Source organism: Gigantopelta aegis, chromosome 12 (genome assembly GCF_016097555.1).
Source record: "Gigantopelta aegis isolate Gae_Host chromosome 12, Gae_host_genome, whole genome shotgun sequence".
In the NCBI taxonomy this organism is placed as follows: Eukaryota; Metazoa; Mollusca; class Gastropoda; order Neomphalida; family Peltospiridae; genus Gigantopelta; species Gigantopelta aegis.
The window spans coordinates 20,396,941-20,415,297 of NC_054710.1; the positions used below are offsets into that span (position 1 = coordinate 20,396,941).

General features: G+C 42.7%; 1 protein-coding gene across 1 annotated transcript in view; it reads right to left on the reverse strand.

Annotated features, from left to right (window-relative positions):
• Positions 1-326: 326 nt before the first annotated feature.
• Positions 327-18,357, reverse strand: part of LOC121386219 — a 54,755-nt gene continuing 36,724 nt past the window's right edge. Inside the window, exon 7 of the mRNA XM_041517051.1 lies at positions 327-4,270. Coding sequence (XP_041372985.1) covers positions 1,925-4,270 — 2,346 coding nt within the window. The 3' untranslated portion in view covers positions 327-1,924. The remainder of the gene's footprint in view (positions 4,271-18,357) is intronic.

Here is an 18,357-nt window from a genome sequence, read left to right on the forward strand (position 1 = left end):
CTACTAACCTACATGATATGATCATATAACTTAAGCCGGGCACACATCTTTGCGATTCCGTCGAACGACTACTGTCGGGTGTTAGTGGCGATAAAACGGAAGCCGCTAGAATCAGCTCTCGTTTCTGACGGCTGACATGTTCTTGGCACATTTGCTCTTTTTAAAATTAATTTTCCTGGATTAACATCAAATGACATACTTGATCAACTACACATTAATAACAAAGTCTTTAACAAATCCAAAGTCGCACCTGTGTATATGACACAGAGCAAGAGACATTCAAACAAAGTCTTGACATCAACTACAAAATCAAGTCAACACGTACGTTTCTAGTATATACATGTATATATAGAAAAAAAGAAGACAAAATATTTTCAAGGAACCATCGCATGATGACCCCCTCCCCCTCCCACCTGATGCCGGTTACTTACAACCCATTTCATTGGTCAGTTTTATACTGGCTGTGGTTGTTTTCCAGATATATAAAAGGGCACATGAATGCACACACAGCAAAGCACGCACACATGTAAACAACCGGTGGTCGAACAAACCTGAAACATTGTCACTCAAATATATTAGTAACAGTCATTATTTACAACTGTGTACAATATCAAATGCAATGCCAAATAACAGCAAGTAATAACTGTGGACATTAATCTGGATGAAGTGTGAAATGTGGGGGTTTTGGAGTCCTTATATTATTCACTACCCCGAGTACCCCGTCGTTCGAGAACTAGACGGACATTTTTGGACGGTTATGAAAGTGATCATAGACCATTTTTTTCCATTTCATTTCAACTTATTTTTGTGCTTATATCCGATTAAGGTTCAAGCACGATGTCCTGGGTACACACCTCAGCTATCTGGGCTTACACATACCCATTGTGCCCTTAAGAACTCGCTTTGGGTTGGAGCCGGTACTGGACTGCGAACCCTGTACCTACCAGCCTGTAGTCCGATGGCTTAACCACTGCGCCACCGAGGCCTGTTGATCATAGATCACAACCGTTAAATGTCCGCAAAGCTCTCGAAATTGTCTGTTTAAAGGAGAAGGTTGTTGGCTTAAAGGTGAAGGTTGTCTGCTAATTAATCACGTACGATACTCCATCACAGATATATGTATATTCACGTTGCCTTCACATAACGAATTTGGTGTAAACATCCAACCTCTTGTTCTTGATTCCAGAATCAGCGAAAACCACGATCGGATGTGAAATATAATATCTCCACTAACATTTATCTGAACTTTCTCCTTGACCTTGTACAATCTGCAGTCTACGTTTTCACTAATAGTAAAAGCATACCTGGGTTGAAGGGCGTTAACTTTGACGGTAAAGGTCACCGACTTCAAGACAAATTATTCTGAACGCGAAGAACGCTAACTTCAAGGTTAATGGAGATCACCGATTTGAAGTGAAGGTTACGCAGTTGAAGGTAAAGGTCACCAAACAGATTCTGATGTGAAAAACCAAGGGTAGGCTTCCAGTCTGTAGGAGGATGCAAATGTAGATTGTTATTTTTTTGGTCCTACTCTATATAAATAAAGATAAGAATATGACTTGAGCCCCCCCCCCCCCCCACCCCGTACACTAGAGACTGTGCCCCCTCTACTAGAGAATGTGCCCCCTCGACTAGATTGTTATCCCCATTCCACTCCAGATACTGTTCCTATGGGCCTCAGAACTTGAAGGTTATAAAAGGTTAAACAAAAGAAAAAGAGTTTGTTTTGTTTAACAACACCACTAGAGCACATTAATTTGTTAATCATCAGCTATTGGATGTCAAACATTTGGTCATTTTGACAAATAGTCTTAGAGAGGAAACCCACTACATTTTTTCATTAGTAGGAAGGGATCTTTTATATGCACCATCCCACAGACAAAATAGCACATACTACGGCCTTTGATATACTAAAAGGTTAAGGTTATTGACTTGATTGTGGGATGGAAGTTGAAGATGGTTGTTTTACAGGTGATGGTGATGGCTGCTGACTTAAAGGTGAAGGTTGTTGACTTGAAGGTGAAGGTTGCTGGCTTAAAGGTGAAGGTTGCCGGCTTGAAGGTGAAGGTTGCCGGCTTGAAGGTGAAGGTTGCTGGCTTGATGAAGGTGGTCGACTTGAGGGTGAAGGCTGTTGGCTTAAAGGTGAAGGTTGTCTGATTAAAGGTGAAGGTTGTTGGCTTAAAGGTGAAGGTTGTCTGGTTAAGGGTGAAGGAAGTATATAATTTAATGCCGAAAGTTGCTGCTTTATGCAGGGGTACTCTGTCGCGGTTTTCGTCTTATTCTGATGAACATTAGAAGGTGCTGGAGATGAACTTCGGTTGCTAGGAGACGAACTTCGGTTGCTAGGAGACGAGGCTTGAACAGCAGCAGCAGCTGCGAGAACGCTGACCGGTGACGATGACTCTCTGTACAGCTCCAACATCACCTCTTTGTCCATGCTGGACGTCGGGTGAGATGGCAGGGGAGACGACTCTTCCCTCTCTACCTCCATGTCACTTGCAGCTTTTGCCATCGCTTGTGGCTGTCTCGGTGTGAGAACAAACAACTGTGTGCCACCAGAATGCTGACCTACAGAAGCAGGGGCTACAGAACTAGGTGGAAAGTCTTTGACAATCTTTTCCATATTAGGAATTGGATTAGCCACAGGGGTTGCTTTAGGAATCTCGGAGTTATGTCCCTTGGAGGGTAAAGATTTAAGTACTTTTTTCCGTAACATCTGCTTCATCACCTGCATACTGTCCGATCGCTTTAAGACACGCAGGTCTTGTGCAGTTGTTGAACCAACATCGTCCTGTACAACGGCATATGTATCAGTAACACTGGTTTGCTGTGGACTGGCAACTTGCGGTCTTTTCTGAATGATCTCTCCGACATCAGCTTGACTAAGACCTTGTTGTTGATTGGCTACCACTATGTGAGCTCGCTCCTCATTGGCCTCCACTATGATTAGCCTCCGAGAACTGGATGCTCCACTCGCATCTCTCTGTGTCTCCGACACAACACTGGAAACACTTAGTGCTGAACCTACAGAATGTGAAGAAACAACTGCTGTTGACGAGGATTTTGAAACATCACCCGTCGAACACACCGACAACGACACTGGAATGCTTGATTGCTGTGAGAACACCTGTGGCAGAGGTGGCTGGAATTGTTGATGGTTTTGGAATTTCTGAGGATGATGCGAGGTGGAACTGGACTCTGTTGACTGTGAACCTGCCGGTCTTGAAGACTCTGTGGTACTGGAATGTGACGGCGACTGAGACTTTCTGCCTTGCATAAGAGTCTGGAAGCCGACTGGGTCCTGGAGTTGGATCATCCTCAGGATCTGGTGAATGTTTTCCATGTTAATAGGAAATGGAATTTTAGTCACAGCTGAGCCAGGGCCTACACCAGGTGTACTAGATGCTACACCAGGACCCATATCAGGTGTACTAGATGCTATACCCGGTGTACTAGATGTTATATCTGGTGTACTAGATGCTATACCAGAAACTACACCAGGTGTACTAGATGCTACACCAAGTGTACTAGATGCTATACCTGGTGTACTAGATGCTATACCTGGTGTACCAGAAGCTATACCAGGTGTACCGGGAGCTATACGAGGTGTACTATGGCCTGTACCTACAACAGTATCAGCTGTACCAGGAGCTGGAACAGAAGGAATATTGTGTGTTTTCTCACCGGATTCCACTACCATAACCTCGTCGTCAATCTCAACACAAGCTAACTCAGCTTCTAGTCTAGGTTCTGAATGAGTTGCAGTCTGACCTTGACGATGACCTTCAGGCCGGACCTGAGGTCTTGGAATGGACTCGTCTATCTCCATATCCTCATGACCTTGACCTCTTGGTGCAGACGTTAATCCAGCTGATGAGTTAGAACTTTGTGCTTGTCGACTGGCAACTGCATGACCTTGACCTTGACCTTGAACAAACGCTTTCTCTGAGATGGAGATCATCTCCCTTGCATTGGATCTCCACTCCATCTCACTGGTTGGTGGAGTGCACGAGTCTCTATTAACCTGGTTGTTTCTCTGGGTAACTGAGGCCTTCGTTGGTGAGTCTCTGTCGTTAATATCTTTTTGTTTATCAGACGAGTATTTCGGAAAGTCAGTTTCTTTGTTTGTTCTTCGAGTGACAGACAGGTCTTTTGGCGAGTCCTGGTCTTCGGTGCATTTTCTCGAGGTTGCCGGGTTTCTCAGTGGAATAGGGTGCTTCCACATCCGCCCTGCCTTGAATGCCGGGTCAGGAAGCAATACACAGTCAACCTGCAAACAGAAATCAAACAGCAATTTCAAACAACCTATAACACAGCAGGGCTTAGAATAGGAAGTAAAATATTGTCTACTGTTACATGTATCTATTCCAAAAAAATCTCAATCCAGCCCCCAAAATTATTGTTTAACGACCATGCATCAGGCAAACACTTGACCACTGGATTGTGTCTAAATCTGATAAATATTAGGTCCCAGGTGTGATCCGGTTTAGATAGGTTAGATGGGTGTCACTGTAGTAGATAGGTTAGATGGGTGTCACTGTAGTAGATAGGTTAGATGGGTGTCACTGTAGTAGATAGGTTAGATGGGTGTCACTGTAGTAGATAGGTTAGATGGGTGTCACTGTAGTAGATAGGTTAGATGGGAGTCACTGTAGTAGATAGGTTAGATGGGTATCACTGTAGTAGATAGGTTAGATGGGAGTCACTGTAGTAGATAGGTTAGATGGGTGTCACTGTAGTAGATAGGTTAGATGGGTGTCACTGTAGTAGATAGGTTAGATGGGAGTCACTGTAGTAGATAGGTTAGATGGGTGTCACTGTAGTAGATAGGTTAGATGGTAGTAGATAGGTTAGATGGGCGTCACTGTAGTAGATAGGTTAGATGGGCGTCACTGTAGTAGATAGGTTAGATGGGCGTCACTGTAGTAGATAGGTTAGATGGGTGTCACTGTAGTAGATAGGTTAGATGGGAGTCACTGTAGTAGATAGGTTAGATGGTAGTAGATAGGTTAGATGGGTGTCACTGTAGTAGATAGGTTAGATGGGAGTCACTGTAGTAGATAGGTTAGATGGGTGTCACTGTAGTAGATAGGTTAGATGGGTGTCACTGTAGTAGATAGGTTAGATGGGTGTCACTAGTAGATAGGTTAGATGGTAGTAGATAGGTTAGATGGGTGTCACTGTAGTAGATAGGTTAGATGGGTGTCACTGTAGTAGATAGGTTAGATGGGTATCACTGTAGTAGATAGGTGAGATGGGAGTCACTGTAGTAGATAGGTTAGATGGGTGTCAATGTAGTAGATAGGTTAGATGGGTGTCACTGTAGTAGATAGGTGAGATGGGTGTCACCGTAGTAGATAGGTTAGATGGGAGTCACTGTAGTAGATAGGTGAGATGGGTGTCACTGTAGTAGATAGGTTAGATGGGTGTCACTGTAAGATGGGTGTCACTGTAGTAGATAGGTTAGATGGGTGTCACTGTAGTAGATAGGTTAGATGGGTGTCACTGTAGTAGATAGGTGAGATGGGTGTCACTGTAGTAGATAGGTTAGATGGGTGTCACTGTAGTAGATAGGTTAGATGGGTGTCACTGTAGTAGATAGGTTAGATGGTAGTAGATAGGTTAGATGGGTGTCACTGTAGTAGATAGGTTAGATGGGTGTCACTGTAGTAGATAGGTTAGATGGGTGTCACTGTAGTAGATAGGTTAGATGGGTGTCACTGTAGTAGATAGGTTAGATGGGTGTCACTGTAGTAGATAGGTGAGATGGGTGTCACTGTAGTAGATAGGTTAGATGGTAGTAGATAGGTTAGATGGGTGTCACTGTAGTAGATAGGTTAGATGGGTGTCACTGTAGTAGATAGGTTAGATGGGTGTCACTGTAGTAGATAGGTTAGATGGGAGTCACTGTAGTAGATAGGTTAGATGGGTGTCACTGTAGTAGATAGGTGAGATGGGTGTCACTGTAGTAGATAGGTTAGATGGGTGTCACTGTAGTAGATAGGTTAGATGGGTGTCACTGTAGTAGATAGGTTAGATGGGTGTCACTGTAGTCACATTTTAACATTAATCCCATCTCGGGACGTATCCCAGTGGTAAAGTGCTCGCTTGATGCGCGATCATTGTGGGATCGATCCCTGTCAGTGGGCCCATTGGACTATTTCTCATTCCAGCCAGTTCACCATGACTGATATATCAAAGACTGTGGTATGTGCTATCCTGTCTGTGAGATGGTGCAAATAAAAGATCTCTTGCTACAAATGTAGCGGGTTTAATTCCTCTCTAAGACTATATGCCAAAATTATCAAATGTTTGACATCCAAAAAAGAAAGAAATGATTTATTTAACACATTTTATTTACGGTTATATGATGTCAGACATATGGTTAAGGAACAAACAGATTTTGAGAGGAAACCCGTTGTCGCCACTTCATGGGCTACTCTTTCCGATTAGCAGAAAGGGATCTTTTATTTGCACTTCCCACAGGCAGGATAGCACAAACCATGGCCTTTGTTGAACCAGTTATGGATCACTGGTCGGTGCAAGTGGTTTACACCTACCCATTGAGCCTTGTGGAGCACTCACTCAGGGTTTGGAGTTGGTATCTGGATTAAAAATCCCATGCCTCGACTGGGATCCGAACCCAGTATCTACCAGCCTGTTGACCGATGGCCTAACCACGACACCACCGAGGCCGGTAAACCGATGATTAATAAATCAATGTGCTAAACAAAACAAGCTTTTTTTAAATCCCATCTAGTGATGACATTTCTACCTATTTGTGTACCAGGTTACCAACACTGGTCTGCTAAGTTACTTTGTTGAAGGTATCCTAGCAGACAGTAACTTACACGTACAGCTTGTAATCAGTTTCTTAAATGCCTATTGTATGGCCTTGCCAGTGTGACCTATATTACCACTCAGGCTTTTGTTTTAGGTTTCGGGATATACTTAACCTACTTTGTGGTACAGTATAGTCCAACACATTCATTATTATGGTGGTTTAAGTTAAAGTTTGTTTTAGGTTTCGGGATATACTTAACCTACTTTGTGGTACAATATAGTCCAACACATTCAGTATTATGGTGGTTTAAGTTAAAGTTTGTTTTAGGTTTCGGGATATACTTAACCTACTTTGTGGTACAATATAGTCCAACACATTCAGTATTATGGGGGTTTAAGTTAAAGTTTGTTTTCTTTAAAAGATCCCTTGCTACTAATGGCCCAGTGATAAAGCACTCGCTTGATGCACAGTTGGTTTGGGATCGATCCCTGTCGGTGGGCCCATTGGGCTATTTCCTATTCCAGCCAATGCACCACGGCTGGTATATCAAAGGTTGTGGTATGTGCTATCCTGTCTGTGCGATGGTGCATATAAAAGATCCCTTGCTGCTAACCAAAAAGAGCCCATGAAGTGGCGACAACAGATTTCCTCTCTGAGTATCTGTGTGGTCCTTAACCATATGTCCGATGCCATATAACTGTAAATAAAATGTGTTGAGTGCATCGTTAAATAAAAAAACATTTCCCTTTTCCTTCCTCTCTAAGACTGTATGTGAAAATTACCCAATGTTTGACATCCAATAGCCGATGATTAATAAATCAATATGCTCTAGTGGTGTCATTAAACAAAACAAACATACACTACCAGAATCAATCATTTGTGTGAAATTCAGATACCTGGGTCCAAACTGTCTTAACACTACAATATTGTCCAAATTGTTGTATGCCCTGGCATGTGTTGTAGTGACATCATAGCCTACGACACTTTTGTGATGTCATAGTGCTAAGATATCTGTGCACAACTGAAATAGTGGCTTGCGAACACCGAAAAGCAGTCCATTTTGTACAGAGCTCAAACTTAACGATAGCAATTACCGTTTGTTGCTGTATGACCTGTCGTAAGTCGGGGGCTTCACTGATGGCAGGTTTTTTTCGATGGATACAGATTATTGCCGTTGGTTAAAGGGACTATTTCTGGTTTTCACATTTGTTACTAAAGTTAAAATTGCCATAGGCAGGCTCAAAATTGCTGTCTGTGAGCATTTTGCCATATGACAAAAACATTTTAATACAGTCAAACCTGTCTTAAGCGGTCACACAATGGAGTAGATAAAAGTGGCCATGTAAGACAGGTGGCCACTGATTACAGGTTGCCACATATATAGCACTGTCTTTAAAACATTTGTTGCTCTTTCTTGTTTTACTGTCTGTACTGCTAATCAACGGATGTGTGCTTCACAGTGGACTATAAATCAACTTTTGGCATGTGATCTCCTTCAGAAATAAAAAAAAAGAAACAAAGAAATGTTTTATTTAACGACGCACTCAACACATTTTATTTACGGTTATATGGCGTCAGACATATGATTACGGACCACACAGATTTTGAGAGAAAACCCGCTGTTGCCACTACATGGGCTACTCTTTCCGATTAGCAGCAAGGGATCTTTTATTTGCGCTTCCCACAGGCAGGATAACACAAACAATGGCCTTTGTTGAACCAGTTATGGATCACTGGTCGGTGCAAGTGGTTTACACCTACCCAGTGTATCTGGATTAAAAATCCCATGCCTCGACTGGGATCCGAATCCAGTACCTACCAGCCTGTAGACCGATTGCCTAACCATGATGCCACCGAGGCCGGTCCTTCATAAATAATGCAAAAGGAATGTATTAAATTAACCGTTCTCAACAAGTTTGTTTTCTCTTTCCATTTAATTATTTAATTCCTACTTCATGCGGTGTATTGTCAAGTGAATCTACAAATGTCAAGCGTAGCCTGCCCAAAGGCAATTAGATGCATGCCATAGTAATACTTTCTTAATTGACACACAGTCGAGATGTCGAGACTGAATGGGTACTAGTATTCCTGAAAGTGTGAAGATTGGCTACTTCCTGTGCCTTATCGCTGCTGTTAAAATATCACTTTTATATAATAGCAAACATTTACCGTGGCCGCTTAATACAGGTATTTTAGCGATTTGGGATCCATTTTGAGTGGCCACTGGCCACGTTAGACAGGTGGCCGCTTATTACAGGTGCATTTACATTATAAATTGTTTGGGAGGGAAAGAAGTGGCCACTTAAGGCAGGTGACCACTGATTACAGGTGGCCGCTAGAACAGTTTTGACTGTATTGCCATATGGGTAACCAATTCTGAAGTTCAAGTCTAGTTTTCGACAGAGCAGGTGAAATAGATTTTCACCCAAACATTGGAGGTTATTTTGAAAGAGATAGATGTAGATGTAGATGTAGAGATAGATGTAGATGTAGAGACAGATGTACATGTAAATGTACATGTAGATGTAGATGTACATGTAGATGTACATGTACATGTAGATGTACATGTAGATGTACATGTAGATGTAGATGTACATGTACATGTAGATGTAGATGTACATGTAGATGTAGATGTAGATGTAGATGTACATGTAGATGTAGATGTAGATGTAGATGTAGATGTACATGTAGATGTACATGTAGATGTAGATGTACATGTAGATGTACATGTAGATGTAGATGTACATGTAGATGTACATGTAGATGTAGATGTAGATGTAGATGTAGATGTACATGTAGATGTAGATGTAGATGTACATGTAGATGTAGATGTAGATGTACATGTAGATGTAGATGTAGATGTACATGTAGATGTAGATGTACATGTAGATGTAGATGTAGATGTAGATGTAGATGTAGATGTACTTATGATTATCCCATCTGCTGTTTAAGCTCAAGATTCTCTTATATTTTAATTCCTTAAAGGCACATATCCTAGTTTCAGCCCGTAAACATGGACACTAAGTTTAGTTAATCTACAAACCTGCAACACACATGTGGATGGGGTTATAACATGGACACTAAGTTTAGTTAATCTACAAACCTGCAACACACATGTGGATGGGGTTATAACATGGACACTAAGTTTAGTTAATCTACAAACCTGCAACACACATGTGGATGGGGTTATAACATGGACACTAAGTTTAGTTAATCTACAAACCTGCAACACACATGTGGATGGGGTTATAACATGGACACTAAGTTTAGTTAATCTACAAACCTGCAACACACATGTGGATAGGGTTATAACATGGACACTAAGTTTAGTTAATCTACAAACTTGCAACACACATTTGGATAGGGTTGTAACATAGAGAAGTTAAAGTCTGTGATGTTTAAAACAAGGAAATTGTGTCACTATTACTAGCCATTACTTATTAGACGAACATGCGTTTTTATAAACTAGGGTCTGTCCCTTTTAACTTTAATGCTCTGAAAGTTTGTTAAAAGACACCACTAGAGCACATTGATTTATTAATCATTGGCTATTGGATGTCAAACATTTGGTAATTTTGACATATAGTCTTAGAGAGGAAACTCGCTTCATTTTTCATTAGTAGCAAGGGATTTTTATATGCACCATCCCACAGACAGGATAGCACATACCACAGCCTTTGATATACCAGTCATGGTGCACTGGCTGGAAAAGACTGGAATGGGTTCACAACTTCACACACACACACACACGAGTGCGCACGCACACACACACCCACCAATGCACGCGTGCACACGCACGTGCGTGCGCGCACACACCCACCCACCCACGCACACATGCACACGCACACACACATACGTACGCACGCACATACATGCACACACACACTCGTACGCATGCACGCACATACATGCTGGAACGAGAAATAGCCCAATGAACCCACCAATGGGGATCAATCCCAGACCGATCGCGCATCAAGCAAGCACTTTACCACTGGGCTCCGTCCCACCCTCGATCGGACTAGTGCACCACAACTGGTCAATTAAAGGCCATGGTATGTGCTATCCTGTCTGTGGTAAAGTGCATATAAAAGATCCCTTGCTGCATTAGGAAAAATGTAGCAGGTTTCATCTTATGACAATGTGTCAGAATTAACAAATGTTTGACATCCAACATCCAGTTAATTAATCAATGTGCTCTAGTGGTGTTGTTAAACAAACAAACAAAACTTGTCAAAATATGAGATGAACCGAATGATGTCCTGCTGAGAGAGAATATGGTTTGGGATGGTGTGTGAAAAACTAGGACATCCACCAAATGATGTCCTGCTGAGAGAGAATATGGTTTGGGATGGTGTGTGAAAAACTAGGACATCCACCAAATGATGTCCTGCTGAGAGAGAATATGGTTTGGGATGGTGTGTGAAAAACTAGGACATCCACCAAATGATGTCCTGCTGAGAGAGAATATGGTTTGGGATGGTGTGTGAAAAACTAGGACATCCACCAAATGATGTCCTGCTGAGAGAGAATATGGTTTGGGATGGTGTGTGAAAAACTAGGACATCCACCAAATGATGTCCTGCTGAGAGAGAATATGGTTTGGGATGGTGTGTGAAAAACTAGGACATCTCACTTTACACCATTACAGTTGGCAGGATGTAGCCCAGTGGTAAAGTGTTTGCCTGATGCGTGATCACGCTTTAGAATTAAAAATTCAGGACCCTGAATATTGGCCAGTTTTGACAAGATTAAGGTTTTTTTAGGGTCCGGTTTAGAAGACAGGTCTGTGTATTAATCAGTCTCCTGCATGTGTATACTGCCTAATAGTTTAGAAGACAGGTCTGTGTATTAATCAGTCTCCTGCATGTGTATACTGCCTAATAGTTTAGAAGACAGGTCTGTGTATTAATCAGTCTCCTGCATGTGTATACTGCCTAATAGTTTAGAAGACAGGTCTGTGTATTAATCAGTCTCCTGCATGTGTATACTGCCTAATAGTGCAATCTACCAGAGCTTCCAGATGTTTACAACATCTACTAGCCATGGGTGATTTAAAACATATAGCCACAATAAAAAAAGTCACTGGCCCTACTTTACTTTAAGTTAATACAATTTTACTAACTAATAGTACTAATCAAATATGTTACCCAAAGAGGGAGATGGACATTAAAAAGACTAACATTGAGGTTTGGGGGTGGGGACAAGATATTCAAATTTACAAAATACGACTTAAATACAGCATTTGATAACTTTTTTTCACTAGCTGTCGGGCATGGTGATAGTAGTTATTTACTAGCCCAGCACTGAATATCACTAGCCATGAGAGTGGGGCTACCATATAACCTAGAAGCCCTGAATCTACTTAAAAGTGTAGTCCTGGAATATTGGCCTCATAGTTCACATAGTGGACGACAAGACAGCCTAATGGACAGTCAATATATCAGCTAACAGTATAAAACACAACACTGTTCTAGGGCTTCCACGAATACAAAATATTGGACTTGAGTACTCGAGGGTGAAACTCAACCCAGACACGAGTTACCCGACACTTACACTAGATGATGATGAGACTAAGGAATAAGTAAAATAGAATTACGCATCTTAATTCCAACGCTGAACATGGATGCCAAATCATGTCATTGTGATATGCTCAGTGTTGCGATGGACGGACGGATGGACAGACACATGGTCATATAATTATTGTGTAACTTATATCGCTGATTATTTACTGCTGAAATTACTGTCCTACATTGTCCATTTATTTAATTGTATCATTGTATTCCATCTTGTATGGGTACTCGAGTCCTGTGAACAGACTTGAGTGTTGCTAGACTCGACCCGTGTACGAGTACTCGAGTCCTGTGAACAGACTTGAGTCTCGCTAGACTCGACCCGTGTACGAGTACTCGAGTCCTGTGAACAGACTTGAGTCTCGCTAGACTCGACCCGTGTACGAGTACTCGAGTACTGTGAACAGACTTGAGTCTCGCTAGACTCGACCCGTGTACGAGTACTCGAGTCCTGTGAACAGACTTGAGTCTCGCTAGACTCGACCCGTGTACGAGTACTCGAGTACTGTGAACAGACTTGAGTCTCGCTAGACTCGACCCGTGTACGAGTACTCGAGTACTGTGAACAGACTTGAGTCTCGCTAGACTCGACCCGTGTACGAGTACTCGAGTCCTGTGAACAGACTTGAGTCTCGCTAGACTCGACCCGTGTACGAGTACTCGAGTCCTGTGAACAGACTTGAGTATTGCTAGACTCGACCCGTGTACGAGTACTCGAGTCCTGTGAACAGACTTGAGTATTGCCAGACTCGACCCGTGTACGAGTACTCGAGTCCTGTGAACAGACTTGAGTCTCGCCAGACTCGACCCGTGTACGAGTACTCGAGTCCTGTGAACAGACTTGAGTGTGGCTAGACTCGACCCGTGTACGAGTACTCGAGTCCTGTGAACAGACTTGAGTCTTGCCAGACTCGACCCGTGTACGAGTACTCGAGTACTCATGGAGACCCTACACTGTTCTCACCACAATGATTTATACTGATAGTTACTTGTTATCACTTATTTTAATAAACATAGGTGAAAGGACCCATGTGGTGTAGATTTAATAGTGTGTATTTTAGTCTTGTGTCAAAAAAAAAAAAGTTATGGTTAAATGGCGTCAGACATATGGTTAAGAACCACACAGATACTGAGAGAGGAAACCCGCTGTTGCCACTTCATGGGCAACTCTTTTCGATTAGCAGCAAGGGATCTTTTATATGCACCATCCCACAGACAGGGTAGTACATACCATGGCCTGTGATATACCAGTCGTGGTGCACTGGCTTGAACGAGAAATAGCCCAATGGGCCCACTGACGGGGATCGATCCCAGACTGACCGCACATCGAGCAAGCGCTGTACCACTGGGCTACGTCCCACCCTTAGTCTTGTGTAAGTGGAACTTTAAAAATCCTAAGTGGCATTCCAGAACCCAGAATAATGTTTGAAATACTCAAATATCAGCCATCAATAAAGCAGTTCTCTGTGAATAATATCAAGCATAAAGGCAACTTACACATGACAGTATTAGTACTAAAGTTTGTTTTGTTTAACAACACCACTAGAGCACACTGATTAATTAATCATCGACTATTGGACGTCAAAAGTTTGGTAATTCTGACATGTAGTCATCAGAGGAAACCCGCTACATTTTTCCTAATGCAGCAAGGGATCTTTTATATGCACTTTGCCACAGACAGGAAAGCACATATCATGGTTGGAATGACAAAACCACCAATCAGGTGAATAGATCTACCGAGGTGGTTCGATCCTGCGACACAAGCACCTCAAGCGAGTACTCAACCGACTGATCTAAATCTCACCCCATATACCAAATAGCATTTCACAGTGTCAAAGTTTAAAAAGCCAAAACATTAAATAGTTCTCTGTGAATAATATCAAGCATAAAGACAACTTACACATGACAGTATTAGTACTATAGTTCTCTGTGAATAATACCAAGCATAAAGACAACTTACACATGACAGTATTAGTACTATAGTTCTCTGTGAATAATATCAAGCATAAAGACAACTTACACATGACAGTATTAGTACTATAGTTTGTTTTGTTTAACAACACCACTAGAGCACACTGATTAATTGGACGTCAAACATTTGTTAATTCTGACTCATAGTCATCAGAGGAAACCCGCCACATATTTCCTAATACAGCAAGGGATCTTTTATATGCACTTTCCCACAGACAGGAAAGCACATACCATGGCCTTTGACCAGTTGTGGTGCACTGGTTGGAATGACAAAACCCCCAGTCAGGTGAATGGATCTACCAAGGTGGTTCGATCCTGCGACACAAGCACCTCAAGCAAGTACTCAACCGACTGATCTAAATCCCTCCCCATATACCAAATAGCATTTCACAGTGTCAAAGTTTAAAAAGCCAAAACTGAATACTGCCGACTGCCTTTGGTGAGATATATATATAAATGATTTGTGTTTTGTTATTCTTCTTTTATCCAGTAAATTTACGTAATTTAATTTAACTATTACCAGTATCAGTGTATCAATTATATATGAAAAATCTTTATGCTGAACTGTGATAGTTTGTATAGGTGGGACTTTAAAAATAGCCACTAATAAACTGGCTGTAATCGGTCAAGAGCAATATCCTGTTACATAAATAAAGATTCAGGTGTTCTATAGTATGTTAAATGTTGATTAATAGAAAGGATGTGTATGTAGCAGCTGGGTGCACAGTTATGTATATTACTGATGTCGTCTATTCAGTTTGGTCGGTGGGCCCACTGGGCTATTTTTCGCTCCATCCAGTGCACCACGACTGGTATATCAAAGGCTATGGTATGTGCCATCATGTCTGCGGGATGGTGCATATAAAAGATCCCTTGCTGCTAATCGAAAAGAGTAGCCCATGAAGTGCGACAGCAGGTTTCCTCTTGGGCTACTCTTTTCGATTAGCAGCAAGGGATCTTTTATATGCACCAACATACAGACAGGATAGTACATACCACAGCCTTTGTTACACCAGTTGTGGAGCACTGGTTGGAACGAGAAATAGTCCAATGAGCCCACCGACGAAATTGATCCTAGATCGATCGCGCATCAGGCGCACAGATAACGAGTGAGGAAACTCACCGCCACCACACAATGTGCTAATCTTTCTGATTAGGTCAGGTCAGGTCAGGTCAGGTCATAGGGCTTAACGTGCACATTCAGAGCAAGCTGTTGTAGCACATGCCCGTCATGGATGCAGGTGTCATCCTGGGCTGGCTCCTCTGTCCAGGACAGGAAAGGGTTGGGGATGGGTGGGAGAGGGGACCGCTGGCACTGGCAGGTGCAAAAGAGCACCAGCAGCTCGACTGGGGGGGGGGGGGGGGGGGGGGGGTCGGTAACAGGTGGGGACTCTTTCTGATTAGCAGCAAGGTGTCTTTTATACGCAGCATTCCATAGACAGGATAGTACACACCACAGCCTTTGTTCTACTAGTTGTGGAGCACTGGCTGGGACATGAAATAGCCCAATGGGCCCATCAATGGAGCTGACTACCAATGAAAGTTAGTTTCACTGGAGCACATTAATTTATTAATCATCGGCTACTGGATCTCAAACATTTAGCTTTTATCCTATAGACAGGACTGCTCATACCAGACTTTGATACACCAGTCGTGGTGCACTGGCTGAAATGACAAATAGCCCAATGGGCCCACCGACAGGGATCGATGTTAGACTGACCGCACACCGACAGGGATCGATGTTAGACTGACCGCACACCGACAGGGATCGATGTTAGACTGACCGCACATCGACAGGGACCGATGTTAGACTGACCGCACACCGACAGGGACCGATGTTAGACTAACCGCACACCGACAGGGATCGATGTTAGACTGACCGCGCACCGACAGGGATCGATGTTAGACTGACCGCACACCGACAGGGATCGATGTTAGACTGACGGCACACCGACAGGGATCGATGTTAGACTGACCGCACACCGACAGGGATCGATGTTAGACTGACGGCACACCGACAGGGATCGATGTTAGACTGACCGCACACCGACAGGGATCGATGTTAGACTGACCGCACACCGACAGGGATCGATGTTAGACTGACGGCACACCGACAGGGATCGATGTTAGACTGACCGCACACCGACAGGGATCGATGTTAGACTGACTGACGGCACACCGACAGGGATCGATGTTAGACTGACCGCACACCGACAGGGATCGATGTTAGACTGACCGCACACCGACAGGGATCGATGTTAGACTGACGGCACACCGACAGGGATCGATGTTAGACTGACGGCACACCGACAGGGATCGATGTTAGACTGACGGCACACCGACAGGGATCGATGTTAGACTGACGGCACACCGACAGGGATCGATGTTAGACTGACCGCACACCGACAGGGATCGATGTTAGACTGACCGCACACCGACAGGGATCGATGTTAGACTGACCGCACACCGACAGGGATCGATGTTAGACTGACGGCACACCGACTGGGACCGATGTTAGACTGACGGCACACCGACAGGGATCGATGTTAGACTGACCGCACACCGACAGGGATCGATGTTAGACTGACCGCACACCGACAGGGATCGATGTTAGACTGACCGCACACCGACAGGGATCGATGTTAGACTGACCGCACACCAGGCGAGTGCTTTACCACTGGGCTACATATAAGTCCTGCTCCTTAGTAATAACAGAAGGTATTTTACTCGCACCATGAAACGCTGGTCGCAGTGACCTAATAGCAGTACACAACACACTGCCATCCCAAGCTTTAATGATCCAATAGGAACTGATAAGGAAGATTCCATGTCAAATCAACAAGTATTTGAGGTCGCCCACACACTTTAGTCTCAGATTCACTTGAAATTTGTACCAAACATGCCTCAGTTATCCACATGAACAAATCTCAAGTCTGAGTTCTGTATTTCAAATAGTTTTGAAGTAATGGACATTTTCCTAACTATGGTAAAAGTTAAATTTAGCTGAAAAATGGCCACTGTAATTTTCCTGCTATATTTCAAGACCTATTATCTCAGGACATAATGGCCTTAGAGCCCTAAAATTTTGCATGGTCACTAAGGAGGTTCTAAACGACTGATTTATGGCATCAGACTGAATGACTGGATACAAATGAAAAATGTTGAAAATGCAAGTTTATTTCACGAGCACCCATTTTCCACTCTAAAACAATGTCGTACATTCACTGCACACATATAACATTTTTTGTCTATAAAGTCCACCCCAATCACTGTATTACTGTAAAGTTTTACATCTATGTGCTGTTTATTTATGGAATAACACCCTTTCAAATTCAGAAAAATGTCACTTGGGGAACATTTTCAATGACAAAAAACCTCAAATTTCAAAAATCCTGAAATTGAGCTCAATTTATAGCTAATGTGATGTAGTTTGTGTATGCCAAAATTCATTATCCATATAGAAGCCCTTGTTGGGAAATTTATCTTTCAATTATGCACAGGCTGGTAGGTACTGGGTTCGGATCCCAGTCGAGGCATGGGTTTTTTAATCCAGATACCGACTCCAAACCCTGAGTGAGTGTATGGCTCAATGGGTAGGTGTAAACCACTTGCACCGACCAGTGATCCATAACTGGTTCAACAAAGGCCATGGTTTGTGCTATCCTGCCTGTGGGAAGCACAAATAAAAGATCCCTTGCTGCCTGTCGTAAAAAGAGTAGCGGGTTTCCTCTCCAAATCTGTGTGGTCCTTAACCATATGTCTGATGCCATATAACCGTAAAATAAAATGTGTTGAGTGCGTCATTAAATAAAAAAATTCTTTCTTTCTTTCAATTATGCATGACTTCAGCATATGCAAAGGATTTCTGAGGATATAACCAGTTACATTGTTAATATATTTTCTCATTATAAAACAGCAGCATTTCAGTCATTTTGCTACTTATATAGATTTAAGATTAGTAACTGTTTACAGGATGAAATATTTTCTTCAGTAACCCCAAATTCGGCCTGTACAAGGAGTTCCTTTAATGTA